This window comes from Tympanuchus pallidicinctus, unplaced genomic scaffold (assembly GCF_026119805.1).
Source record: "Tympanuchus pallidicinctus isolate F22 unplaced genomic scaffold, pur_lepc_1.0 scaffold1, whole genome shotgun sequence".
Classification (NCBI taxonomy): domain Eukaryota; kingdom Metazoa; phylum Chordata; class Aves; order Galliformes; family Phasianidae; genus Tympanuchus; species Tympanuchus pallidicinctus.
Window position 1 is genome coordinate 91,811,994 of NW_026294618.1, and position 27,290 is coordinate 91,839,283.

At 40.6% G+C, this 27,290-nt stretch overlaps 1 protein-coding gene and 1 long non-coding RNA gene across 2 annotated transcripts; one reads left to right on the forward strand and one right to left on the reverse strand.

Moving 5' to 3' along the window:
- The first annotated feature begins 4,522 nt into the window (after positions 1–4,522).
- LOC128074729 (uncharacterized) lies at positions 4,523–13,695 on the forward strand. Its single transcript, XR_008203436.1, has 3 exons — positions 4,523–4,677; positions 7,629–8,944; positions 13,621–13,695. It is a non-coding gene; the product is annotated as an uncharacterized LOC128074729 (long non-coding RNA).
- On the reverse strand, positions 13,392–27,290 carry TLR5 (toll like receptor 5). Its single transcript, XM_052670733.1, has 2 exons — positions 27,006–27,290; positions 13,392–20,073 (listed from the first exon to the last, which is right to left on the reverse strand). The coding sequence occupies exon 2, from the start codon at positions 20,064–20,066 to the stop codon at positions 17,484–17,486; it is 2,583 nt and encodes an 860-aa protein (XP_052526693.1). The 5' UTR covers positions 20,067–20,073; positions 27,006–27,290; the 3' UTR covers positions 13,392–17,483.

Below are 27,290 nucleotides of genomic sequence, written 5' to 3' on the forward strand. Positions count from 1 at the left end.
ACAATGTTTCCAATTCAGAGTCTTCTAGTATGTAAATATAGAAGCTATCCTTTCTTGTAAACAAGAATGAAGAAAACTGAGTAATTTCCAGTGGGAAGCAATTCTTGAGAAGTTTTAGCTCCATATGTATAGATTTAAAAGTGTGTGTAAAAATACAGAATAAGTAAGCAAGCAGAAAATTGGCTTTTTTAAGAGGTTAGATATGGTCAAAAGGTGAGGCTGTTAAAAAAAAAAAATCCTGTTCTTATGGTATTTCCTTCTAGTGTTTATGCAGTTCAAGCTTCAAGTATGCATCAGCATACTTTACTTAAGGAAGCTCAGGTTTACATTAGTTTCTAAAAGTGTCATCTTTTACTTCCAGCTTTCTATGAAAGTTTGGCCTTTCTTCCCATATACAGATCTGTCTGCAGTATGCCAAGTCATTCATTACCTCCAGAGGGGCTGCCTTTCTTTGTTATACCTGGATTTCAGGCAGATGCACAGATGTCAGTGGGGCAGCATGTGGCTGCTTGCTCCTCTTCTCCAGGCTTCAGTCCATTGTGGGAACCTAAAGCCTGCTCTCTGCCTCTTCAATACCAATTCAAGGTATACTGATCTAGTTTTAAAATCAATAAATAGATCAAGCTTCAGCAACAATAGAAGTTGAATATTAATCTGTGTTTGGCTGTAGCTGCTGCACACTTCTAGGACCATGCCAAACGTGCAGCCTCAGCGTACCCATTCTCTTGATGACTGATAAGGAAAACCTCTTAGAAGTTATCAGATGAATCCAGAATCAGAATACTCTGTGGATACATTTCAGAGCTTTCCTAGAAAGCCATTTCATACTTGGGTACTTAAATTGTGAACTTCATTCTCATACCTCTAAATCTCCCACTTGTCCTTCCTCTACTAACATGTTTACCCCAGGCACAGAAGAATGTTGATCCCTAGAAGGGAAGGCTGCCAGGCATAACATGGTATCTGCTTAGTTTCTGCAATCTTTTGGATAGGACAACAGTAAAAGAAAGTGCAAAATAAGGCAGATAGATTTGCTCTCCAGCTTTTTTAGTTCTGCATTGCTTCTACAGCTCTTTGTGTGTGTTCCAGATTTTACACGTAAATATAAGATCAGCTCTGGAAGGCAAGAGTATTACCCAGAGAGGCATAGATACAAGCAGTAAAGAGAGCCAGGTAATTAAGGTACATGTTAACTACTCCTGATTCAGAATTTACACAGCTCCAGGAGAAGGCACAGTCTCATAATTTACATCTTCACTATTTTCATGACTATTCATATTAACAATTGTGTGGAATAGAAAGATAAGTCCAATTCTCAGATGATGGGTTAAATCTACATTAGTGGCAGATGAATAAATCTTTCTTTTGACTGGTAAATAAAGCAAAGACCAAACTTGCTACTCCGAGGTTTTTTAATACTGATTGAACAGGAATAAAAAGGATGTACATAGAGGCAGATGAGCTGAGCCTGAGTCATGTATGTGTCTCTGAATGAGTATTACTGTCTTGTTGAGTACTAGACTTTAATGCTTTGGAGTTGAGTTAGCAGTGTCAGTTTGACCTTGCAGGACATGCCATTAGAAGAGTCAGAATTAAACATTGTGTGCAGAAAATGACTGGAACTGTATTATGGGGCCTTGGTGGATGCACAGTATGCTGGGAAGCAACTAGTACCTTAATGGGCAGTCATTAATGCATTGACATGAATTGTAGAAAACAGCCATATGTGGTTCATCTGCCAGCATTTAAAGAGGAAAGCCAACTTTTTTTTTTTTTTTTTACCTTGATACGGATTGCTGCTCTCTCTACTCTTTGTACTGCTATAGGAATTTTGCTATAGGAATTTTGTCTTTCCAGTGCACCCAGTTGTGGCTGCCTCAAAAAAGGTTTAAATCCTCATTGTGTTTCCGTTGTAATTATGCTGAAGTGTTGAGGGATGAGGGTGGGGAAGCTATTTTTTCTTGATCTCAGCTGACAATCAGTTTATCCTCTTGAAGTACAACAGCTGGTATCTTTGATCATTTTTCATTAGCTGGTGAAATATTAGATATTATTCATACAAATATATAATCCAGCTTTTGTTCTCTGAGCTGGTTCTGCTGGAGGATATCTGAGCTGGAGAGAAATGAAGAAGGAAAATGGTGCACTGATGCAGTGTGCCTGATGTTACAGGCAGTGTGTAACAGTGATTGCAGGTTTTTCCTGCCCTTGTTTCCTTTTCCTGTTGGTCCTGAAGATTTGAAAAAATTATTCAGTATTGTGTTTGCATGACAAGTATAGATAGTATGAACAGTGAAGTTTTTAAACATGAAGCGTACTGACATTTCATTGGGAAATTATAAGAGCTGTTGCTGTAGGGGGTTATATTAAATACAGTGCAAATAGTATTTGTTCAAGTGAGGCAGGAAGTCAAAACCTTCCCCAAGACTTTATAGTTCAAGAATTTCTTATAAATTTTGCCAAGAAAGCAACATGTCTATGAAAACAGTTTCTGGAGTAAATCAAAATCCTTGTTGCCCGTAGGGCCTCACTGAGATGTTCTTCTCAGATATCAGCTACATGAAAGATGAAAATAAATGTGTCTTTCTGACTGACTGCTCTTCTACTTTGTCTTTCCACCAGCCTGGAGAGAATTAGTGGAGTCAGAGTTCTGGAATGCACATGGTGCTGTCAGGAATCTTGATATTCGAGGGGCCTGAGCCTTAAGTGAAAATCTAAGATCAGTGGCTGAACTGGCAAACTTTTAAAGAAAGAACAAATATATTACATTTAGCCTTTTAAAGAAAGAATCTCTATTAATCAGACCTATAAATTACCATCTTTAGCTGTAACTAGCCATAGACTAGCAGTAGCAAGTGCTGGTTTTGTTCTGCTTGCCATTCAGCGTGGGACAGAGGGTCAGAGTAAGCGGCACAGTAAGTCCTGTGCTCCTGTAAATGTCCTTAAAGAGAGAAGCTGGAGAAAGAAACTAACAGTCTTCTTACCCATTTGGTCTTCAAACTGATGGCTGAATGATGGCCAGGTTCAGAAACTCAGACCTTCCGGATTGTTGTTGAAACTGTTATGACCATAATTATATTCAAATACAGTTGGGAAAATCTTGAAACATTTTGTAACACTCACTGTTATTTTAGTGCTTATGAAGCAGGTAAGTAACAATATGAGAAAAGCAGAAAACACAATTTTTAAGACCTTTGCAAACAGCATAACCATTGTATTAATTAATTCAAAATATTTCACCAACATTTTTACCAAAGATGTCAAGGTTTCTTTGTGGCTGTTTGACATTTTCTCTTTTTGTCTCATCCTGAACCTCCTCTATTTTACCACTGAAAAAGTGTGAGAAAAAAATGATTAAGAAATACCAACTAGACAAAAAAAAAAAAAAAAAAGAGAAAACTGAAGCATATTTTGTTTCATAGGAAGATGATTCTCACAACCAGATTTTTGCTGGAAATTAATGTTTTACAGGTTCCTGAAATGAAAAACCCCTCAATCTGATAAAGGTTAGCTTGTTCTGTCTAAGAACTTTGATCTCTCTCCTTCCCCTGGCCTTTGTGCAGCTTTGTCTCCTTTTGTATAAATCACAGCCTGGTCTTTTCACTCCAATTTGGGAAGAATGTCAGGTATGCCTGTGTCAAATTGCCCACATAACCTTCACTGCTTTAAGGCACATACTGATGGTCGCCTCAGTGTGACAGAGCCTAAGGTATCTGGTTTATCTGTCACTTCTAGGTAAAGTCACCTTTTACACTGACTTTTTCAGCTAATTTGACTAAAATTAGTGTCTGCCCACAGTTGCAGTGAAGTTATTTTGCCATTTTAGATTCTCATCAAGATTCAGATGTATTCTTGAATTTCTATTTGCAATTACCTTCTTTTCTAATCTCAACTTAGACTATCCCAGTAGTGCTTGGTTCTACTTTTTTGCTGATTTCTATTTTTCACACAAAAACAATTTGTGTTATTTTGCTTAGCAAAAACTGTGCAGTAAATAACTTATTTTTTCTAACCCAACCTTCTTTTCTGTGGAGCAAAAGCTTTTAGAAGTTATAAAGAGGCAGATCACAAAGTCCATACAGTGAAAATGCTATCAGAAAAAATTGGATTTCCCACTGATGTGTTTGATGTGTCCACCCAATCCTTGGCAAAAACTGATTTCAATGACTAAATTAAGCAAAAAGTAAGCTAATGGATTATTCTTTCAGAAGTCTTTGTGTTTAGATAGCCCAAGAGATGGCTAAGGCAAGAAACAGGACTATGATTCTGGCCTTCACTTCTGCGGCAATTTGTACTTTTAAGTTTCTCTGTGCCTTACCTCTCAAGACTAAGCAGTGGGAAGACCATGCTGAAAATTCAGAGTACTGAGAAAAGTTTAAAAAGTTCTCAGAAACTACAGGCTGTTATATAGCACAGATTATCAATAGTTCATCCAGATGGTCCCAGTCTGCTCATGAAAGGGACTAATTACTGAATGCAATCTACCAAAAATCTCACCATTTTATCACACAGATGGGCCACAAACAAATGGAGAGGAAACGTGGAGATGTGAGCAGAACCTCATCTTGTCATAGCAAAGTTCTGGTTCCAGAACCAGACTCAGGACTAACCTTGGTCTTGGCTGCATCTTTGGATTTGTCTTCCATTTGAGAATAGCTTCAAACTGATCTCATTGATGTAAGTAGTTTGGATTTTGTTCGGTTTGCTGTTTTCCAGTATGATTTATTTAATTATTCTCCCAAATTGTATAGTTATTTACATTTCGTACATTGTACCTTGCAGCCACTTACAGTCTTCAAGATCTCTATCCAGTGTTGTCATACTTGAAGATACAGATTAGTCAGGTTCATCTTTATTTCAGATATTGCTTGGAAGTGAGAGAGAAACCACTGAGTTTGAGTCTGATTTCTTCCATATGCTACTAATACTTTATAAAAAGATGCTATATAAATATATGTATTATATAAATAGATGCTGAAACACTTCCATGACTTAACTGTTCTCTCCAGATACTTGCACTTAGCCATCCTGAATCCATTTTGTTCTAGGTCAATTGCATTTGTGTTTGGATATTGGAAACAGTTTCGTTTTGTAGCATGTGCAAATGGAGTGAAAGTCACAGAAGTCATTCATGTATAATCTAAAGCCAAATACAGTACTCCAAACTAAAGAATTTTGCCTTCTAAGTGTTCCTGATGGATTACCTGGTTCTTCCTGTTCCAATAATAGCTCATCTGATCCTTTCTCTGAAAAATGAAATCACATTATGAAATTACATTAGTGTCCATTGAGAGAGTACCAGTTATCTGCTCTGACATTTTATATATTGATTGAAACTCTGAGAGGCAAGAATGTCGTGATTTATAACAGTACAGTGGAAAACTGAGAAACAGATGAGGTAAGGTTAGAAGACATGAGCAGTGAATGGCACGGGCCTGACAGAGCTGCTCTGTGATCAGGATGTGGAAAGGAAGAACATGAGGAATTCTTGTTCCCTGATGTAAGTGTAGTTCACTTGGATGTTTTATTTTTCTATCTTGTCTTACCAACCTATGTGGAGCAAAAACTATCGATAGCAAGAGTACATAATAATGCCTAGCCCAGCATTTCTTATTTATAGGTCTCAAAAACGCTTCAGAAAAGTAAATCAACAAAGATGCCCAAACGTAGACAGCCCAGCAGGTTGGCAAGGCAGCCAGGATAGCCTCACTCCCAAGGCTCAATCCAGGGGTCTGTCTTTTGGGCTGTGTGGCCTCTTACCACAAGAGCAAGGAAGGGTGATGTCAAGAGTGTGTTCCCATCCACAGTCTGAAATAGCAAGTTAAGTTGCATATAACTTAAACTGTTCTGTGCGGCATGTTTGGTTTTGTCGGCCTGCCAACCTTGGCCACTAAGAAAGAGCACAGAGTATCTTTTAGTGGAGGGTTTTTTAAAACAAGTTGTTGTTGTTTTTTTGTTTTAATTGCTATTTACACGTTCCACCCTCTGCCCTTTTTCAGCTGCAGGGAGATCTTGTTCTATTTTAAAAGCTAGGGCAGGAACTTGAGGCTAGAGACTGCGGCCAAATCAAACAGGAATCTCACCAACCTAATAGAGGGCTGGCTGATAATAAAGGCTGTCTTCCTAAGCCTTTAAAGTTCTGTTCCTCCAAATACATTCACTTATCTGAAGCCTCTGGCTTCCCATGAGGGTATAAACATCTCCCTGTGCAGCAGGGTACCCTTTGACATTAAGAGGAAAATACAACTCAAGATAAGTTGAAGAGGCTTTTATGTCTAATCTCAGCAAGCATTCAGAGGCTGTGAATGTCTTTTTATCCTGAGTTGTTGGGGTTTGTTTTGTTGTTTTTTTTTCCTGGGAACACATTTTGCATGGAGTTTTATTACATCCCTCACAGCTTTTTTTTTAAGCCCAGCTGTCAGTGCAGTACTTGTTTGGTCAGGACTTGTGTGTTTACTCGGCATCTTCAGTATATAAAACTAGAGCTGTTTGCATGGCTTCCATGCAGCCAATTCTGCTAATATTTTAAGGCTGACTACTGAGCCTTGAAAGTAAATGTTTTCCAATTTTAACATTGTACCTTACTCACAAGAGCAAGGTTTGATGTTTTATTTTTTTTCACTGGTAGAAGTTTCGATTTTGTCGCTGGTATTCCTAATTAGAGTGATTTAAATAGGTGGAAAAGTTTTCATCTCTTCATAGGTGTTGAGAGGCTGTCAGTGAACAGCTCATAGAAAGCCCAACTCGCTTTCATAAAAATGTGAGCTTATCCATGTGATTGCTGAACTCCTGCACTCCTACTGCAATAATGATCGTCTCCTCCAGGAGTGCTGGGCTCCAGTGTGTGCTCCCAGACCTGTTCACAGCTCCTTGTTTCATGCCCCTTCCCTGAAGCAGAAGCAGAACTAGCTGGGTACTGGTCTGGGAGAAAACAAGGACATTTTAGCATCACACTTACTCTTGTGAAGTGGAAGCTTCTTGAACCTTCTCCTTTAGGACAAGTGGTAGTGGCTTCAAGTTGTGCCAAGGGGGGTTCAGGCTGGATACTGGGAGACATCTCTTCTCAGAAAGAGCCATGATGCAGTGGCACAGACTGCCCAGGGAGGTGTTGGAGTCACTGCCCTTGGAGGGGTTCGAGAAACACGGGGATGTGGCACGGAGGGACGTGGTCAGTGGGGATGGGTTGATGGTTGATTGTGATAATCTTGGAGGTCTTAACAAGTCTATGATTCTGTCATACAAATGAAGGGAGTCCCCCCCCCTCTATCTCCCAGGTCCTTCCACACCAGGTGTTCCCCATGTCCCAGCCACCTTACAACTATATTTGTTTTCTTCAAAAGAAAAAATTCCCTTGAGGCTCATGATGCAAACTCGTTTTTAGATAAAGCACATATTCAACCACTGTAATTAACCTTCAGTTTTAAAACCTCCAGTTTCAGATCAGCTCCCTACAGGCTATTTTTTCTGTTTGCAAGAATGCAGGAGTGATGATGGTCTGTCGGGATACTTCACCTATTCATTAAGTTTCATTAGATAACATTTGCTCTTTGCCATTTACGAGTGTGACACTTTCTGATATAATTAGTGTTACTCCAATCAGAATAAATGGCTGTTTCATTTATTTTAAGTGGGTCATTAAAGTGCCATTCCTGTCTTACGCCTCTGAAGCTGACAGCCATACCTGTGCACTCCCTTTTGTGAAGTCGCATCTAATTTCAGAAGGCAAATGGAAAAGGTAATGTATCAGGGCAGATGTTGCTTGTGGCTCCTGCTGAGAGTGGTTCCTGAGTGGCTGATTTTCGCATGTGCTTGATACTCTGATATACTGACAGAACTATTTGCTAAGGCACCTTTTGAAGAAATTCCCAGAGGCATCGAAAAGCTGGGAAATAGTTAAAATACATAAGGATAATCTTCTGTTACTGTATGAATTCCTCTTAGAGCTGTGTGGTTGTTAGAAGGAATATGCACAGACTGTGGCTTATCAAGAGCAGTCCTCGGATCTTTGTTTTCCCCACATTTATTCAGGACCCCCCTCTCCAGGGGTCATGCTTGTAACCTGGGTGTAGCAGCTCTTTGTATTTCTCAAAGAGGTCCTGAGTCATTAGATAGCGCAATGCTATAAACGCCATTTTCTGAGAATTGAAGGGCAGATTTCTGTGATTCTTATCTGGGGAAGGGACAGAGATATCTCTTTTGAGAGGGAGATTTGAGAGCAGTGGGTCACCATGGTGGACTCTTTCTGATAAATTCTCCTTGTAGATGTGGAATCCTTTGACAGCTACATGTTTAAAAAAAGCTTAAGGCCACATCTGCAGGAGAGTCATCCTGATAGTTTTGGATATTGTAAGTAACAAGCAGGACTGAGGCTGAGATCATCTAGTTGTCCTCACGAAGATCTAGTGTGATTTTTAAATTTCTCAAGAAGGGCAAAGATTTCAGAAAACAAAGCATATACTACTTTACATCTTGCTGTGGGATTAATCTACTCAAGATGTAGTAAAAATGGCTTTTCCTGAAACTAGAAGATCAATGGAACTCCCAGGGTAGCTTTCTATTGATGAAAGTGTGTTGGATCTTAGATTGCTAAAAATGTAAAAAAAAAGCACACAAACCCAACAGCAAATAAGTTACTGCCAACACATTTATTTCTCTCTGTATTTTTTTGTTTTTCTCTAGTTTTCTCCAATTCTGAAGATTTCTTTTTTTTTTTTTCTTATGGTCTCTGGTTTTCATTTTACCATGACTTTTCCTCCCATTTCATCTAGGTTGCAACCATCAAGATATTTCTCTTGTTCTCATCACAGATGACTCATCAAAGCCAAAGCACCCATTAATCGATCATCTTACTGATCAGCTTTATTTCTAGTAGTGTCTAGTACTGAGAAAAAGTTGTTTGAAGATGTTCTTCCCATCCTCCTCAAAGCCAGTGGATATCGTGGAGGTGAGCTGCAATCAATATCCACTGTGATTACTATCCAATGACTGGACCAAAATATATAGAGTAGTGAAATAAAACAAGTGGGAGCCAAATAGGAGGGATTTGTCCTTCTAGGCACATTGTGATAACTCATCAAGTGTTATTAATGCTTGTATATTGGAGCCATAAAGGTGAGAGTCTGGCCAAAGGTTCATAGGTTCAGACAGGATGTGCTGTATTGTAATGCCAATGAAATACAGTCAACAGGATACAGAGGGGATTTCAACCTGAGTGTAAGGGCTACCAAAGGGTTACTGAAAGTTACCTATATACACGAAGTACAGATTCCTCCACAGAAACTCTTTCTCAGCTTCTTCCTTCAGTCTCAGGTAAAGGAGTAAAGCAAAGGTCAGAGAGCAGTGTGTTATTAAATTAAGAAAGTCAATGTTCTGAGGTTGTCTGAGAAGCAACAGAACCTGTAGCATGGCAGAAGGGAGGGGGAGGCTTTGCAAGGAGAGCCACTGTGGTGCTTCTGCAAAATGTTTTTGGTGGATTTTTGTTTTACCTCATGCATGTGAAGTATGGGCCAGTTACTTGATAAAAAGCTTGCTCCCAGCAGGGAGAACAGGTACAAGGAATACTCCCTTCCTCTGGAAATCAAGAGCAATCCACCTGCAGTGGGTATCTTCTAGTGTTAGAAGATCTGTGTCACAGACACTGGCATAGTGGAGTCATGCAGAGGAAGAGTCAATAGGCTTAGTATCTACGTACTGTATAGAGCTGCCATGCGAATAGGACAGTCCTCTGATGCACCAACAGGGCAGTGCACCTTGCAGTTGGCTGCAGCCTGACTCTTCTCCTTCTGCAGGGATGAGTTGGTGGATGACTGGATCAGCCTTCCCCAAAATGTTTTGCTACAGCTGCTCTCAAGCATTTTATAGGCCTTCTTCTTCATCTCTTGGCTTGCAGGTAGCTTATTCCTCTCCTTCAAAGTGCATGGCACATGTTCAGACTGCACGTGTGTCCTGGCGTGGAAACAGTCACACTGCCAAATCCTCCAAATGTTGTAAAATTCCAAGACCCAGTCCAAGTCTCTTAAAATAGCACATGTCTGAGCAAACTTCCTGGGGTTTTTTAAACAGCCTTCTGATGTGTGTGTTGGGGTATGAATGGAACTGCGGATTGCTGGAGTGTCAAGGGAACGAATGTGTATATACCCAAATGAGAATATTATGAATGAGTCTCTTCAGAGAAGAACACTGATGAAAAGGACACTGTTAGCAAAAACAACCACAGAAGTACGAGCAAATACTCGGAAGGAAGAACACCCAGGGGGAGTGGGTTCCCACTTTCTAGTGAACTACATTATTTTCTTTTCAGAAGTTATGCTAAATAGGAAAGATTTTCCAGTTTTAGCAAAAAAAAAAAAAAAAAAAAAAAAAAAAAGCCCTGAAATGATGTCTGTCCTCAGTGAAAGGACTTCAGGGCATGATGGTAGGTGCCAGAGAAATGTACTTCCATGGCAGTAGGACAGACAGAGCTCTCTTAATAGGAAGTAAATGTTTTAAAAAGTTACTCTCTCATCTGTCATCATGGGATTGAAAAGCCTGACCGTTTTGCATGTATTTACCATTGCAGCCCTCTGAAGATAGATGGATTTGCTAGACTCCCCATGAAAAAGATGAGTAAATGTGGCAGTGAAGACAGTGATCTGTCCAAGATTCATTCAGTGTTGAATTAGTCACCTTCATTTCAGGCTATCAGTTTCCCATACCATTCTCTACCTTTCATATAGTCCTTGTATCTGCAGTATGAGCAGATGGGGAGCTGGTAGGGAATGTGCCCTCTGTAGTAATGCAGCCCACTGCTTTCTTTACCTTAGAAACTACCACAAGCTTCAGATCAAGTTTTCTTCTAGTTGTTAGTTGTTCTGCTTTTGCTTAGCTGGGTTCTTCAGCTTTCGGATCAGACTACAGATCTTCTGCAACCTGTCTTTCCTTTCATGAGGTGATTTGTTTCCATCTTCAGCCAGGACCCAGGCAAGGAGAACTGTGTAGAAATGGGAAATGGGGCAGAAAGCTAACCAGGCGTTTTTAAAGCCTGTCTCAGGTTTCAGAAGAAAAAAAAAAAAAGAGAAAAGAAATTCTTTGCTTTTTAAATTCTATCTTTACCAACTAGAATCTGCTTTATCTGCTTTCCATCAAATTAGTGGGCATGGTGGTGATGGGTTGACGGTTGGACTAGATGATCTTAGTGATCTCTTCTAACCTTAATAATTCTATGAAATCAGAATCCTCACTGCTCCTGGTGAGGAACTGTAAAGCCAGAAATGTGTGAAACTCAGCTTGCTTTTTATTGTTCTGCCACACATTCCTTGTTCTTGCTGGTGTGCCCTTGAAGAGTACCAAGGGATCTTGGTAAAGGTACCATGTGTTGTGGATTCCTCTTTGCTCCACAGGACCTTGTATTTCTCCTTGTGGTGTGGGCTGTGCTGGAGGCAGCACTGGCTGCTACAGCTAAAGGCTGAGCTGGCATCTTCTTACCAAGTCAGGCCTCTGGCAGGAGAGGCACAGTCCAGATTTCAGAGAAAGAGCTTTAATGGCTCCATGAGCTTTCACAGAACCCTGGGTAATCAGTGTGGTGGATTTATCCAGGTAAATGGTTTGCAGGTCTTTCCTAGCTCTTATTTGTAGCATACCTATTCCTGCCATGTGTGACTCACAGCACAGGATGGTCCTTTCCTGAATGGATGCAAATACATTTGCAACAAAAAAGCAGTTCGGGAATTCTTGACAACAGAGAACTAGGGACAACATAACAAAAAGGAGTCACAAAGCCCTCTAAGATTGGAATTAAAGAAGCTGATGCTGAGAATTGCTTCCAGCATGAGCAATTGTAGTGTACAAACAGTGTAGTTTGTTGTTTTGTATGAGGATTCTATTTGCTCCACTGCTCTCCATGCAGGCTTGAAGCAGTCTGATAACACTGTTATACTCTGGAAGCTTGCAAATAGCAGGTGTACAGCTGATCAACCAAGCGCAGTGACTGCTCATAAATCTCTTTTTGCAGGAGGCTGGTGAACTGGCAAAGATTAAGATACTCTAAACAGCAGTGTAGCATTAGAGGCATGCTAAATAGAATGAAGACTTTTTTGATGATTACTGATATATACATACGATGTAATTATTATCATTGAAAATACTGACTTCCTTTCTTTGAACATCATGTCTAAACAGGAAAAAGCTAACCTTCCTGTTTGGAGAATTGTTAGTTTCAGAAGGAATATATTTTTCTCTCCTACTTGCAGTTTTCAAAGATTTTATTTTTAATACAAATGGAAAAGACAAACAATAGGCTATCTGAAAGGAAGGAAAACCGCACATCTGAAGCAAACAGAGTCTGCTATGAATAGATAATCTTTGCTCTACAAAATAATTCATGTCACATCTATATACCAAATTTTGCATATTGGGAAAGGAAATGTAGACTTATTTTTGGCAATGGCTACACTGTATGCACACAGCACAGAAAGCAAAAGGTGAGGAAGGTTAGAAAGGGAAGAGAACCCTCCTTCAATCCTTGTGCAAGAGAGAATCACTGAGGAGTTTGGTTGGCCCAACATTAGTGCCTAGATATGATAGCAGATTGAATAAAAAGTCTGAATTTAACATTTCTACTATGTGCTTGGCATGGAGTGTTCTCTGTGGTTGGTGTCTGTGCTCACAGTGGCCTTCTGGTAAACCTCAGCTCCCAAAATGTGCTCTTGTAAGTTTTGTTGAAGGAAATACCAGTGCAGCAGCATCTGCAGTTCTGTTCCACTGTATGGAATCTTGATGGCTGCCAGGAGCAGCACAGTGACATTGAAGACCAAGATGCTCAGCTCATCTTTACAAGGGATGAAATAGAAAACATGTAACATGTGCATATGCAAAAAGTGCTTGTATCCCAAAGCAGAACAAAATCTTTGTCATTGCAAAGGCGTTTGTAGCTTCCTGAAGGCTGACATGCAGCCTAGTGGAAATGTCACCAGCAGAGCTTTTGTAAAGACTACTGATGTGAATTTGTCTGTGTGGGAAGTCTGCAATGTTGTCATTTCTCCTTCAGGTTATTTCATTTCAGTTAAGGCCTTGTTTTTGCTGAGCCTATCTATCAACGACAACTACAAAATTTTCAATGGTTGAATTACGTATGTGCTGAAGGCAACCATCTAGGGAGGTTTGGAAAGACAGCCTGTGTTGTCTTCACCATCTTCCTAAAGTTGTTCCTTCCTTACTCAAAGCCTGACTAATTTATTCACACTTCCTATTTAAGTGAAAGTATTTAAATACTTAGACTATTTCTTAAAACATTGGCTCTTATATCTGTGACTGCATTAATTTCCACCTCATGATCACAGAGAAAGCGTAAAGATGTGGTCTTACGGAGTCAAATAACAAACACTTATCGTTGTTTTGTAATCTGTCGGGGTTGGTTTTTTTTTTGGTGTTTGTTTGTTTTTTAATGTACCAGTCTTCTGATTTTGAATGCCTTATTTCACACAACTGTAAGCTTGCATTTGGTATAGAGCAATGAAACTTTGCAACTATTTGCTAGAACTAGTCCTCCTTAATCTACTTGATTTATGAGAGAATTCTGTATGATCCCGTTTGCAGACTCAGACATTAAATCTTTTTCCTTCTCTTGCCTTTGCTTGCTTCTAGTTTCCACTTGGAATGAAATGGAATGGCATGAAGTGCCCTTTTGAAGAGAAGATGCTTAGGCTGCTTTATATACCCTTCCTAATTTTGGTGATCTCCCAGAGATCCATATGTGCTGCTCCTGCTCCATTTGCAGTGTTTTCACCACTCACTCCTGCCACTCAGTTGTATATTGCTCTTCATCTGTAAGTACTTTGCTAGGTATGGGTCTTGCTTTGTGATTTAACTGGACTGCTGAAATTCACAGTTCTAGCAAGAAGAGAACACATTAAAAGCCATTGTAAAATATTCAGTATCATATGAAATTGAGAAGGTGGCATACAATAATCTGAAGCCCAGATGGTCTCTGGCAGTAAGAAGTAGGAGAGCTGTCATGCTGAGAAAGACCCAGAAGTCAGCAAATGAGCTGAGATAATGATGTAGCACACGAAAAAGAAAGGCAACATGATTCTGAGTAACACATGCATAAGTGTCCCACTCGAGAGAGTGAACTCTGTAGTCTTCTCTGTGCTACCACAGAGATAGTATAACTGCTGGAATGGGAGCAATGACAGATAGTAAGTGTAAATTAAGAAGGCAATAGCTCTAGCAGCATGCTGAACCATCTCCCTGAGGAGGCATTAGCAACTGGGGTTAGCAAATGTGAGTGGATGACACTTTGATGAGTCCACTGTGTGTGGATGGGAAGGGGAGCAGAACCCTGGTCTCAATGTGTGTGAAATAATAATCATGTAAAATGTGAAATTATATGTGGTCATGTTATAGGTGAGTTTTATTATCCAACACAGAAATATGTTTGTGGAACCTGGGTTCTGGCCCTGAGTGCCCTGACTTTTAGTAGGAGTCCATGTAGACTTTGGACCCTGACAGGTTTGCTAACTGTAGCTCTTGAACTGCACTGGCTGCTTGACTGGTTGATGCTTATAATACACGTTGGTGTAGGTGGAAGCAAAGTCGTACCATCAAGTATCTCAGCTGATACCATGTGGCACAGAGTCACTGTCCTCTGAATATTTGCCGTGGTGCTACTGCAAATGCATTCACCAGATTCCATCCTAATAGCTTGTTTTAGAGCCAGTGTCACATTTCACACCCTATTCTGGACACTCTCCAGCAAGTTAATGTCTTCTGCTGAGGAAGGTGAGTAAAACTGATGAGAGTATCCTTAACTGAAAAGCCATAAAATTCTAATAGAGCAGTAATGTTCCCAGCAAGCCTAAAGGGAATCTGATCAATAGTTATGAGGTTGGAGCTCAATTTATGGCCATAATTCATCAAGCATAGATGTTCTCCTTTTTTGTACAGGATGCTTTTGCCATTTCTGCTGAGCAGAGCAGTATAAAGTCTGCATAAGCCCTTTCTCAACAGTTCCTCTGGTTTGTCATTTAAAAGAGGTGACTCCATGGTGGCGGTGATCAGAGTCCTATGATCTATTTGAAGTCAATTTTTTAGTCTATAGGACAGACTGTGCCAACTGGGAAGACTGCATTTGTTCTCAGAGTCTCAGGCTTGGAGTAGTTTCACAAAGGATAAAAAAGAAAGTTATTTCAGATTTCATTAAAGTTTCACCCTGGATTTATTCATATGCCTGCAAACCAGTCTGCAATCAGGAAGGGTTCAATAGCATTTTCTGCAAAAATCCTTCTGCTGTAAGTGCCAGCCTCTTGGAGCAGAATTTGCAGAGCAGACTGAGGCTGGGCTTCCTCTATTTTTATGACACCTCTGTGGTATAAGGATGTTTTCTCAGCTGGTCCTTACAGTTTTGATCACTTTACACTTCCAAAATTGTATACAAAGATGGAGGCACATGGTGAAATTTCATCCAAAGTCTTCATTACTTTTATGTAAAAAGTCAGATCTGTTCAAAGTCTGAAGTACATGCAAGTTAGATCTAGCTGCCTCCCACCCATGGCAAAAACAGTAGAGAGAAGGATTTAAAACAGAATGGCAAGGCTTTGGCTAAACCATCTTGGCAAACTATATCTACTTATATTCAGTAGTTCCTCCATATGTTATCTGAATTAAATTTTAAGTATCTGAAACGATAAGAGTGTCTTATAAGTACAGAGAAAGGCCCAAACTGGAGAGGGCATTCTATTACTACAACAAAAAATGTTCTGTGAAAGTCATACAGATGTAATTTAAGTATGCTTTTAGAATTGCCATGTCTTACACCATGTGCAGATGCCTCAGCTAACAGTCTAGACTTGCACATGATCTTGATTGTACAGATTCATTCCTCCTTTGGCTGCCTGTCAGTGATGCTTAATAATGTTAAGTACTCTCTGACATAACCTCTGACTTCAAAGAATGCCTTTAAGTATTTGCAGTGGCTAGAGTAAAAAAATATAATAGCTTGACATGTTTAGAGAGCTGAAAGAAAGGCACAGTGATGGCTTTCCTAACAGCCTGCAGGGTCTCTGGAAAGCTGGGACTGCTGCTTCTTTCTCTGACCTTCTGCAGCAGCTTTTGTCTGTAATGTCAGTGGCTGCAATGGACAGAGGCAGGAGTGTAGAGAAACCCTCGCTGTTACTTGAGCCAACAGCGACACCCAGGGCTTCCTGAGCACAGCCTGGTCCCTTTTTCAATCCCTCTGCCCCAAGCAAACTTTACAAGGTTTAGCCCTTTTCTGTTCATGGATGCCTACACTGATTGAGACAGAAATAATATTTCACTGTAGTAGTTGTATTAATAGAATATTGAAAGTAAATTAGATCAGTCACAAGTGCTTCTATACTCAAACAGCTGCATTCACATGAAGTGGATTGTACCTTCTTATTTCTATGAAAATAGTTAAGATGGTAGTTTTTGTTTGCAGCTCAGGTCAAGACATGACCAGTTTGTAAACCCATCCATTCCTGCATCTTCACTACAGAGAAGAACTTACCTAGCCAGTACTGGAATTATTTCGGTGAGGCTGAGCAAGCAGCTGCACAGTGCTGAGCTGCAGTTGTTAAAGCACAGCAATGATAGATCAGACTTTTTATTAAAATGACCCTGAATGTCCCCCTGCAGATGCATACCTAAGAAAAGAAAGGTAAGGGGAATAAAGAGCATACCAGATATTTATGACTCTAGAAAACTATTTCAATAGAATCAGAAAAAAAAGATCTTAATTGATCAAGATACAGGACATACCAAGAACAACCCACAAGACAAACAAGTTATCCATATATTCCATCCATAGAATGTGGAAGCTTCCCAGGAGCCACTTATGGCTATGGAGGTAGTTTCCTGTTTGGTTTTCAGGCTTGCTTCAGATCTGAAGGGGATACCTGCTTCTCTCTGCACAGTGGGAGGCAGCTGAGAAAATGACCAATTGGAACAGCAGCAAATGAAGCATCCCAGTAACTGTGGCTTCACCACCAAGCAGAAGAATTGAAAAGGGGAAAGAAATGAATGAAGTTCAAAGGCTGTGTGTTGCAGTTGAGAATCTGAGCCTAGCTGAGTAGAAAACAAACAAAATCTAGCACCATTTTAAAACATAAAGTTATAAGGCATTCCCAGACGGTACAGTGGTCTCTTTTGGAAAAGAACAAAAAACAGAAAAATAAAAATGGGCATCTTCCTGTCACTGAAACAGAGACCTGGAAGTATGTAACACTCTGAAAATCAATAGTAAGTTGTTTGAAGCTGAGCATCCAAAATGTGAGGCATTTGCGATTCATTTAATTCTTCTGAAAATAAGTGCCACTGTCCATAAAATAATTGCACTTTCTTAGCTCTCAAGTTGTTTCCAAGTTTAGTAGGATTTAAAATGAATCTCTCTACCTGCTTTTTCAGGAAAGGATAAAGCAGATCTGTTTTGTCCTCCCATAGCACAGCTAAAATAGAAAGTATTGAGAAAGCTAGAGACCCATCAACTGTCAGCGTGAGACTGTCGCTACAGTTTGCAGCTCTATACCACCGACGTTCCTTTGCACTTTTTTTTCCTTCAGAATTTGGGCAGAAAGGTTATCTAAAAACCAGTCTATGTCTTGATAATCTTCAGGCCAACGCAGATATCGACTTCTTTGTAAAAAAATTCGAATTGGCTTATGTTTCATCAGTTGATATTGAGAAAGTGACCCAACTACTACCATAATGAGAGCCTCTTTCAAATCACTGAAGTATCTGCTCTGGGCAAAATTAAAGGCTTCTACACACCACCCATCTTTGAGAAAATGCCTGGTAACAACACAAATTGTTTTCCTGCTCTTCCAAATAGCATCACGAATATTGTTGATATGTTCTTCCCCAGGCAAGAAATCTCGTTCCTCAAAGCACAAAGTAAATCTGTTCTTATCAAAATACTGTGAATCCAAGTGCTTCAGCAAAGAATTCTGGATCCATTCGAAATCATTTTTGCTGTAGCACAAATACGCATCATACATGTATTCACTTGTATCTGCTGCTGGTGGATGGCTTCCTATCAAAGTTTTGGTGATGGTCTTATACCAGACAAAACAAATCCCCCGGCAGCGAGTAAAAACAATGGCTGACATCAGAAACATCAGAAGGGTGACCGAAATGAAAATGAATACTGAGAACCTGAGTGTCTGCTGGAGTTCATCTTCATCACAATCATCATATGTCAGAAGTGACAGTGGTACCCCTGCTAATGCAGGTGGGTATACACAGTACCTGTCAGACTCTGAGCCAGCTAGGGTTACATTGGTTTCATTTAGCCACACTAGTAGGCTTTTTAAAGCACAGTCACAGACATACTTGTTATGTGTTATATCTAGAATACTCAAAGTCATAAAGACTTCAGGCTTAGGGGAAAAAAGCTGGTTTCCAGACAAGTTTAGGTTTATGAGGCTTTGTGGAAAAACCCCAAGAGAGAGGTGAGACAATAGGTTAGAGGCTAGATTAAGTATTTTTAGAGATGTTAGACCACTAAAAATCTCCTCTGGAAGAGCACTAAGGTAGTTGTTGTTCAGGAATAGAATCTGAAGTTTAGACAGCGTCCTGAACACATCCAAACATAAACCTCTCTCCCACACAAGCTGTAACATGTTTTCTCCTAGATCCATATAAATCAACTGGTTATTTTCTATAACACTAACATGTTTTTCACAGTAAGAGATGCGATTCTGTTTTAAGGAGAGATACTGCATATCTGGAACTTGGAAAAGAACATACAGGTCACCCAGATTTGCGAGCCAATTTCTCTCTAATTCAATATGTGTTGCTGCTATTGCTGTGTGAGCTACAGACATCAGCTTATTGTCACCTAAAAAGGCAGTAGTCAGATGTGGAAAGGAAGGGAGTTTTTTTAAGGCATTATCTCGGAGATCAATTATTTTCAGACTTACCAAGTTACTGAAAGATTTTTGACCAATCATCCCAATATGATTTTGCTGTAAATCAATATACATTATACTGTGTAGCCCCTCAAAAGTATAATCGTACAACTCACCTAAAAGGTTACTTGAGAGATTGAGAATTTTTAGGTTTTCCAAGCCAAAAAATGCTTGCTTTTGAATTTGATTTACCTTGTTTCTGAAAAGGTTTAGAAATTCCAGATTACCAAGGCTTTGAAAGATTAAAGAATTGAGAGAGAAAATGAATCCATTGGAAATATCAAGCAAACGAAGATCGCTTCTTGCTAGTCCTGTAAATGTATCCTTATCTGGATTTTTTAAGTTATTAAAGCCAAATCCTGAGCCCATTGTATGAAAGCGAAATGATAAATAATTGATTTGAGTCCCCTTAATAGCTGTGCAGAAATACTGGACTGTCTCTGTGCTCCAGCCATTCTCACTAATGTCCAGTGAGTTAAATGTAATATTTCTGAAAGGATTTGGGCATTTGGCCCAGACCATTTTATCTGTCTTATACAAAGTGTTAGAACTGAGGCTGAAAAATGAAAAGTGTTTTCCTTGGAAGCTGGTAAGATTACTTTCACACAGGTTGGATATCTTGTTGAATTTGAGGTCCACAGCTTTCAAGATGGTTAGATTATAAAATAAGGGGTGTGGATGAAGTTTTGTGATTTGGTTTCCTGAAAGATCCAATTCTTCTAATGAGCTCAGATCTTGAAAGTAACGCTGCTCCAGGATGGAATCTCCAAGGTTGTTCTGAAACAGACGGAGTATGGTCAAACGTTGCAAACCCGCAAAAGAATCGAGATCCAGCAGAAGAATGTTATTGAACCCCAGGTCCAAGACACGAAGGTTTGGCAGGTTCCTGAAAGCTTCTTTTCCTATGTAAAGGGGAAAGACATGTTGTGTTCCAATTTCCAACAAAAACAAATCCTCCAGCAGTGGAAATGAAGTTGCAGTCACTTGTCTGATATAGTTGTAAGTTAGAAAAAGCTTTGTGGTGTCCTTTGGCACAGGTGGAACACTTGTGAGGTTGCAGGAATTATACATGGACACTCGGTCTTCTGAATAGCAGCTTTTAGATGCACATAGATCTCCAGCTAGTAATATACCAAAGACAGTTATTAGCTGTTGATGTAACATTGTGAATCTGCATGAAAAAAATTAAAATATTAAGATTAATTCTGCTATTGACTGTCTGAGCAGTAAGTTGTATAACAGCTTTTTAACAGTAGTAGTATGAACGACTACTGGCATGCTAAAAATGACATTAGGATAAATCCCAGATTGCTTTCTTTGAACTCTACGAGGTATCATCTGATTGTCTGACTGCTCAAAATATGGGTCTCAAAGAGACATGAGTTCCCAAGATGTGAAAAGTAACCCTACTGCTATAGGTTAAGATGTAACTTAAGATGTAACTACTGCAAGATATAAAAAACTACATTTGCTGAACCGTAAATTGTTAAGCTATACAATGAGGTACATAGCATAATTTATGTATCTCATTGATTAATCCATTTATTAATTTATTCCTACTCTGGATTTTCCATGCATTATGTCATCTCTCTCTCTCTCTCTCTCTCTCTCAGGCAAAAACCTCTCCAAAACAAGGCAAGTCTTTTTTACTGAGCATGATGTAGAGTGAATTATTAGCACCAAAGTAGTTGTTTCTGTACTGTAGGTAGAAAAAACACCACCACCACAGTTAATTAAGATTGCAGCCATCTGTCTCTCTTTTTTAAACAACATTCATTGAAATGATTTACTGACTGACAACTCAGTGTAAGGTTTTTGGTGACCTCCAGCACAGTCTGCTTAAAAACCACAAAGTGTAAATCCTGGTGGAACCAAACCCTCTGATGGCCACCAAACAGCTACAAGGTGTGCCTGTTTCAGAAAGGAAAAAGAGTTGGGCTTTAAGCTGGTAATTTAAAGGAGGTAAATCCCATTAATTGTTAAGATTTAGACACACTGCTCCTTTAACGTGCAAGAACAGAATTCTATGCAGAATTTAGGTCTTGAACTAAAATCTTTTATGCTTATTGCTATTGTGTAAGGGGCACAGACTGAGGAAATGAAGAAGTATATCAATAGAAAACAATCTGATACTCACATTTCAAACACCAAACAGAAGTCCAAGCCATTTTAACAGACTGCTAAATAGGAATTTACTGTACTGTACTAATAGATTAGTACAGTACAATCAAGTCTCATAAACTTTGACACAGTCCCACAGAACCTAACTCTTAACAGAGTACCAAAACTCTGTTAAGAGACTTTAACTGCATCTGTGAGGAATTATCCCTAGTAATAGAAAATAATTGTCTTTTCTACTCCCCTATTTTTTTTATTTTTATTTTTATTTTTTTTACCTAGCAGGCACTGTTGAAAGGCTGCATTCTAAGTAGCGAACTATATAATATTGTAAGTCTTCTTCATTACTACAGAAGAGGTAGGGGGACTGAGACTGTGACCTTTGTAATATATATGAGCCAGAAAGGAGTTAACTGTCCCCTGGAGAGTCACGAAGAAGAATGAAGCAGCAGAGGTGCTGGCTATCTGGACAAGCTCTAGAGAAGATCACTCTGATACAATTATTATATTTATTGTTAGATTGTTAAAGATTTTTATCAGTAACTTACTGTAGTGGCCATAGTAGCTTCCCGTGAAGAATTTTCCTAGGTGATGGCTCATGTTAGCTTTCACCAAAACCATCCAGGCCATTTACTGTAGGTCACTGAAACACAGATGAGTGGTGTGCAATGGTACCAACTGCTTCTGATAAGTGCCTGAGAATCTCACCTATAATTGCTGCAAGTCTGTAGAGGGAATGAACCTGAATCCTACTGCCAGCTGGGAAGGCGTTCTTTTCCTTGAACTTCATATCTAAAGGTCTTGCAATCTTGAAAGCAGGATGTAAGATCTCACTTGCTGTTATCCTGATGTTTTTTTATGAAATGCTGCTAGCTGTCACAGGCACCACAAAAGCTCCCAAGGGAAAGAGAAGAAAAATATAGGTTCAAACAACGTCAGCATGTATTTCTTGCCTGTAAAATTAATATGTAGAGGCCAGTACTCTTCTTTCCCTTCCATACCCAGCAGAGACGAAGACCATTTAATTGTCCATTTTGATTTTTCATCCATGATGAGATGTCTTTGTATCAAAAAAATCAGTGATTTAACATAAAATTAATCTGTGCACTGATTTCACCATCACTCTACAGTTTTGCTTGTGAATGTCTACAAAATACACTTAATCCAAGTTCTGTATGTACATATCCAGAGCCAGGCCAACTGAATAGAGATTGTTTTATATTTCTTTAACCACAACTGCAGAGTTTGCAACAGATTTTATGAATAAGTTTCTAGACAGAGTGGAGCCGTACCTCTGCTTTCTGTCAAAATCTAAGATTTGATTTAATTCTCTAATTTCAAATCCAATCATCAAGAGATGTTTCTGTGTAGATAATCATATCATTTCAAATGTAATGTTTCTGATTTTTAGATATAGTGCATTCTTTCTAACTTCTGTCCCTCTTCTGTCTTCACCAGATCTGTGGTACAATGAACTGAGGGTCGTGTCCAGATGGAGCTTCTAAATTCCACTTGAATTATTTACAGTCTTAGTAGGGTTTTTTTTTCCGACACACACTGCTTCTCTCTCCATGGCATCCAACATTGCTGACAAAAGTTGCAGGACATCAGCCTCCAAACCTTGAAAAATGATACATCTAAGTGGAAGGAGACACTGAAAGAACTGGGAAAGAGTTTCCCGCAGCTTTCCAGTTTTGCAGAACAAAGGAAATACTGATTGAATGCAACGTTATGCCAAGGAAGCACGTATGGACAAAATGAAGAAGACAGGAACAGCAGGTGCTAATTCTGTACTCAATACTCAGCTCTGAAGTTGAAGCTAAAACTAGCTTTTTTAATTCAACAAACCAAAATTAAGCAACCATTATTGTAATTCCAGGAGTTTATAATCTTCCAGAAGAGCTCTTACAGCTCTTGGATAGTTGTTTGCTCAATAGCCAAGCCTCAGTAGGAGAAATACAGCATTGTTACCTGACATACATACTTGCTTATAGCCTTGTGGTTAAAGCAGTGTCTTTAGATATAGCCTGAAGCTTCTCAAACTGAGGAAGGTTAAGATACTCTGCTTCCTTAATGGTCTAACTGGGTCATGGTATCAGAGGTCTCCCCTTTCCATGCTCAGTTTGAAATAAAATGTCCATGAACGGTGTGCTCTGCTCTTGATTTAGAGCTGCAGCTCTGTCAGAGATGTTCCATGCAGGTTCCCCAGAGGATGCAACTGATGTGCAGGGCTCCTCACCCTGGGCTGTTCTGTGCAATGGTATGCACATACTGGGAGCAGCAGAAGAACAAGGTGGGGCTGTGCAGGCCGATGGCTGAAGGAAGGGCATATGGATCAGATTTCGAGGACTTGGCTGTCCAAATTCTATCAAAATTCACCTGATTAGATTAATGTGTTTTTCTCATTCATCAATTCTTGGGTCCCTGACTGCCTCTCAAATGAAGGAGCCTTCCTTTCCTGTTATGTCTGTATATCCACAGCCACATCCTGATTCTTAAAGAACAGCGAGTCATTTTTACTTCTTGGAGGAAGTGCAGATCAAGGAAAGTACCCTTATCTAAAATGTTATAGGTTTTTTTTCACTCGTGGTATCACTTATGGACATCTATCTAAGGGACTGGTTATACACACTGGCTGAAAGGCAGTATTTGATATTTGGTAAAATTTCTTAGGAAAAAAAAAAGCAAAGACCTTCAAAAAGCACCCTCTTTCTTTTAATCTAACAATAAGCCAGCTGACAAGGAGTTTGTTTATAACATTTATCTAGGCCACAACAGAGATCTTAAAAGATACATCACACACAGTAAGGCCAGCCACATAAAGGGCAGTGAGAATATGCTATTGTGAGAATAGGTATCATTGCTGTTGTCCTATTAGATCAAATCTACTTACTGAAACAAAAATAAGGCTCCACGCTTTTTGCCTGGCTCTAAGCCATCAGAATATATGCATTTGGGCTTGTAAAAAGTTGTGCAGTGTAAACAAACTGTTCATGTGGGGCCCCTCTAGCCAATTACAATCTAAATTTAAAAAGAAAAAAAAATAAAAATCAAATGATTAATGAATGTGCCCTTCCAACCTCCTCAGCCTCTCCCTTAAGCTGCTGGGATGCATAATCCAAATACAGCATTTTCCATCTTGGAATCAGAAAGTGTGCTATAAGGCAGGTGAGTGGTGAGGCAGTTCCTTTCACAGATGGGAGACTTAAAGCAATAAGGCATTATGTGACCTGACAGAGCACAGGTGTCATAAAAAACAGCCACTGATTTGGGTAATGAGAAGCTATATATTGGATGTAATTATCTAGTTCCTGTTCATCACTTAGATTCATTTTTATATGCCTTAAGATCATACGGTGAGATGCAGACATGCACACTTCAAAGACCATGATTCCTCTACTCTTCTGTTATTACAGCTCTTGTAAAACAATGTGGTCTCCAGAAGGACAGGGAAACAAATGTGAGCGTATAGACAAAAAGCAGGCTGGTGTTGCTTAGGAGGGAGACACCCAAAACAGATCCAGGCACAGAGAAAGTGCTGTAGTCCCTGAGTCCAGCCCCTGACACTGCTTTGAGCATCTCCCTCCTGAACAGCACCAGCTTGCTTTTCTGCTGGGCTAGTGACCCCACTTGGTTTGTCTGCCAGCCCCAGGCAGCCCTGCTCTCTCTGATTAGGGGATGATGAAGGCTGAGAGAGACTCAACTAGGCTTGAGAAGGGTTTCTAGTACTCTTCCAAGCCATGAGGAAAGGAACTTCTCAAGGCTTCACTGAGGACAGCAAAGATTTTTTCCAACTCACTGCTATGATTGTTTCCCAGTGAGAGCACCTACTCAAAGCTGCATAAACCATCCACACACAGGTGTTCTTGCTGAATCTGTGTTGGTTTCTTTTTCTTTGAAAATTAATATGCAATACCTACCTGGTCTAGATTAGAAGATGCTCTGGGAAAGACAAGTAGCTATTGTTTTGGACTGTGTTTTTCACAAAGTGAGTTTAGCCCAGGGACAAAAAGACCCTTTTTTTGTGCTTCTGCAGTAATTAGAAACAGCCAGGTTTAACACTCTCAGATCACAAGATCAAAGAAGACCATAAGAAGTAAATATTAAGAATGACAGCTAGGTTGGAGGTCGCACTTTTAGCTTAGGAGAGGCCAATGCTCAGAGATTTAACATAAAATCCTGAGGAGGGAGTGGAGAAAGGCATCCAGAGCACAACTCCTACGGCCAGAGGCAGAATTTGGTACAGCCTTGCCTACAAAGCCTATCTTTTAATAAAGCTAAGCAGCACTGTGATGCCATTAACTGGTGGTCAGGCAGAAAGCAGCAGTAAGGGTTGGTAGCTGAAGTCAGCAAATATTACTGAATGGCTGGCTGGAATTGAAGTGACATGGTGGTCACTGCATTACTCCTGCACCCAGTCTGAGCAGAGTATTTAGTAAGAAATTATTAAAAGATCATAAGGACAGGTGCCGATAACAGACAACAAAGAAATATTTCTTTTGCAAGTATGTTTTCTGCACAAATAGTTTTTAAAAACTATTGAAACATAATAAGCTGCAAATGTAGGAGGGAGACAGACAACTTAATTGAAGTTAGAAACCTGCTCTGCTCTTTTCTTCAGACATTTAAATGGTAATTTGTGAATTTCTTTGCAGTAGGATTAGAGTAAATTTAAGTTAGTTCTAACTTGCTACTGGAGGTGCATGTGACAAGTACATTTGTAAGTATAGGTGAAAGAAGCCTGTAAGCCTGTGCTGTAAAAGCCATTGTGCACAGGAGATGTAACAAGTGAAGAAGGTAGAAAAGCAGCCGGCCTGCCTGAAAGTCACTGCAAGAAGTGACTGGTGAGCTCCTGTACAATGCAGTGCCAAACCCTCCTGTGTCAACAAATACCCACTAACTGCTGAAGCACTGATTACTTAGGACTCATTTTGTTTCTAGAAGTTGTTGCACAATAACAGTGCTTCAGGAAGAAACTGAAAGCTTGTTACCAATTAGGGGGAAGACAATGTCTCATTTGCCCTCTGGCGTAAAGCCCAGCTCGATGAACTCTCCCATGACCTGGGAGATGGTGGATGCTCCTTGCAGTAAGTCACAGAATTAAAGGTGTACTGTAACAACAGATCACAGCATGAAACAAAGCAGCACCTACAGCTGCATTTAGACATATTCTGAACTAGAAGTATGCTTACATCAAACCAGTCATGTGATACAGCCAGATTTAGATGCAGACTGCTCGGCCTTAGCAGACCCAAGGCATTGCCAGGAGTACACAAAACAAAATGTTGCATGCTCAGACAGTTGAGCATGACAAAAAAGGGACAGAGAACTCTGATAACCAGGCAGGTGGAGCAGGGCCTCGTCAACTCCTGCCTTGGATGCCTACATACCTCTTAGGAATTTTACACCTTGACTATGCCAGTGCCCCACCACTCTTTCTGAGAAGTATTTCTTCATATGCAACCTGAAGCTCCCCTGGTAGCTTTGTCAGCCTCAGGGGCAGGGGGAGAGGGGAGCTGCTGGATAACATACTGCTTTCAAAACAGGTGAAGTGCAACCCAGGTGATAAAATCTCCCACAGGGTGGATACCAACTAACGGCTCAGAGCAGAAAGGCTGAGGTGGGAAGGAGCAGCTCGGCGCCTGGACAACCATAGGCTGCAAAGGACCTCCGAAAGGCCATCAGCGGGTCAGGCGCGTGGCATCCGCATCTGCTCCGACCTGCCCGGCTGCCGGGGAAGCGGAAGGTGAAGGACCACAGGTGCACCCAGCGCCGGCACTCCTCCCCGCACCGCTGCAGAACGAAGCCCACCATCACGCCCGGAGAAGAGAACGTACGGGTAAGCGCTCAGCTCGCTGACCGCAGCACGGGACGCACGGGTAATTCTTGGGTGTGCGGCCACGGGACGCCCGGCCCTCGCTTTGCCCCGTCCCTCCCGCTGCTCGGCCCGCCCCGCGCCCCGTGCCTCACGCCGCCCGCACTTACCTTCCCCGGCCCCGGGGCGGCACGGCCGGCTACGAGACCCCCTGCGGAGACGGCGGGCCGGAAAGCGGCCGAGCCTCCCGGGAACGCGTGGCAGCGGCTCTCCTTCTCTCCTCCCCCACACACGGCGGAGGGCTACGCGGGGTTACGCTGGCTGCGGATGGAAGGCGTGCGCGGGGCGGGACGGGTCGCTGCGGGCACGCGGCAGCAGTTAGCAAATGCCTGCAGGGGGCGGCCGTCGCTCTGCGGCGTGCCCAGGGCAGCGGTGGAACACCTGTGGAACGCGAG

Excerpts from the sequence above, each read along its gene's own strand:
- TLR5 (XM_052670733.1), bottom strand. The coding sequence starts at position 20,066 with ATGTTACATCAACAGCTAATAACTGTCTTTGGTATATTACTAGCTGGA.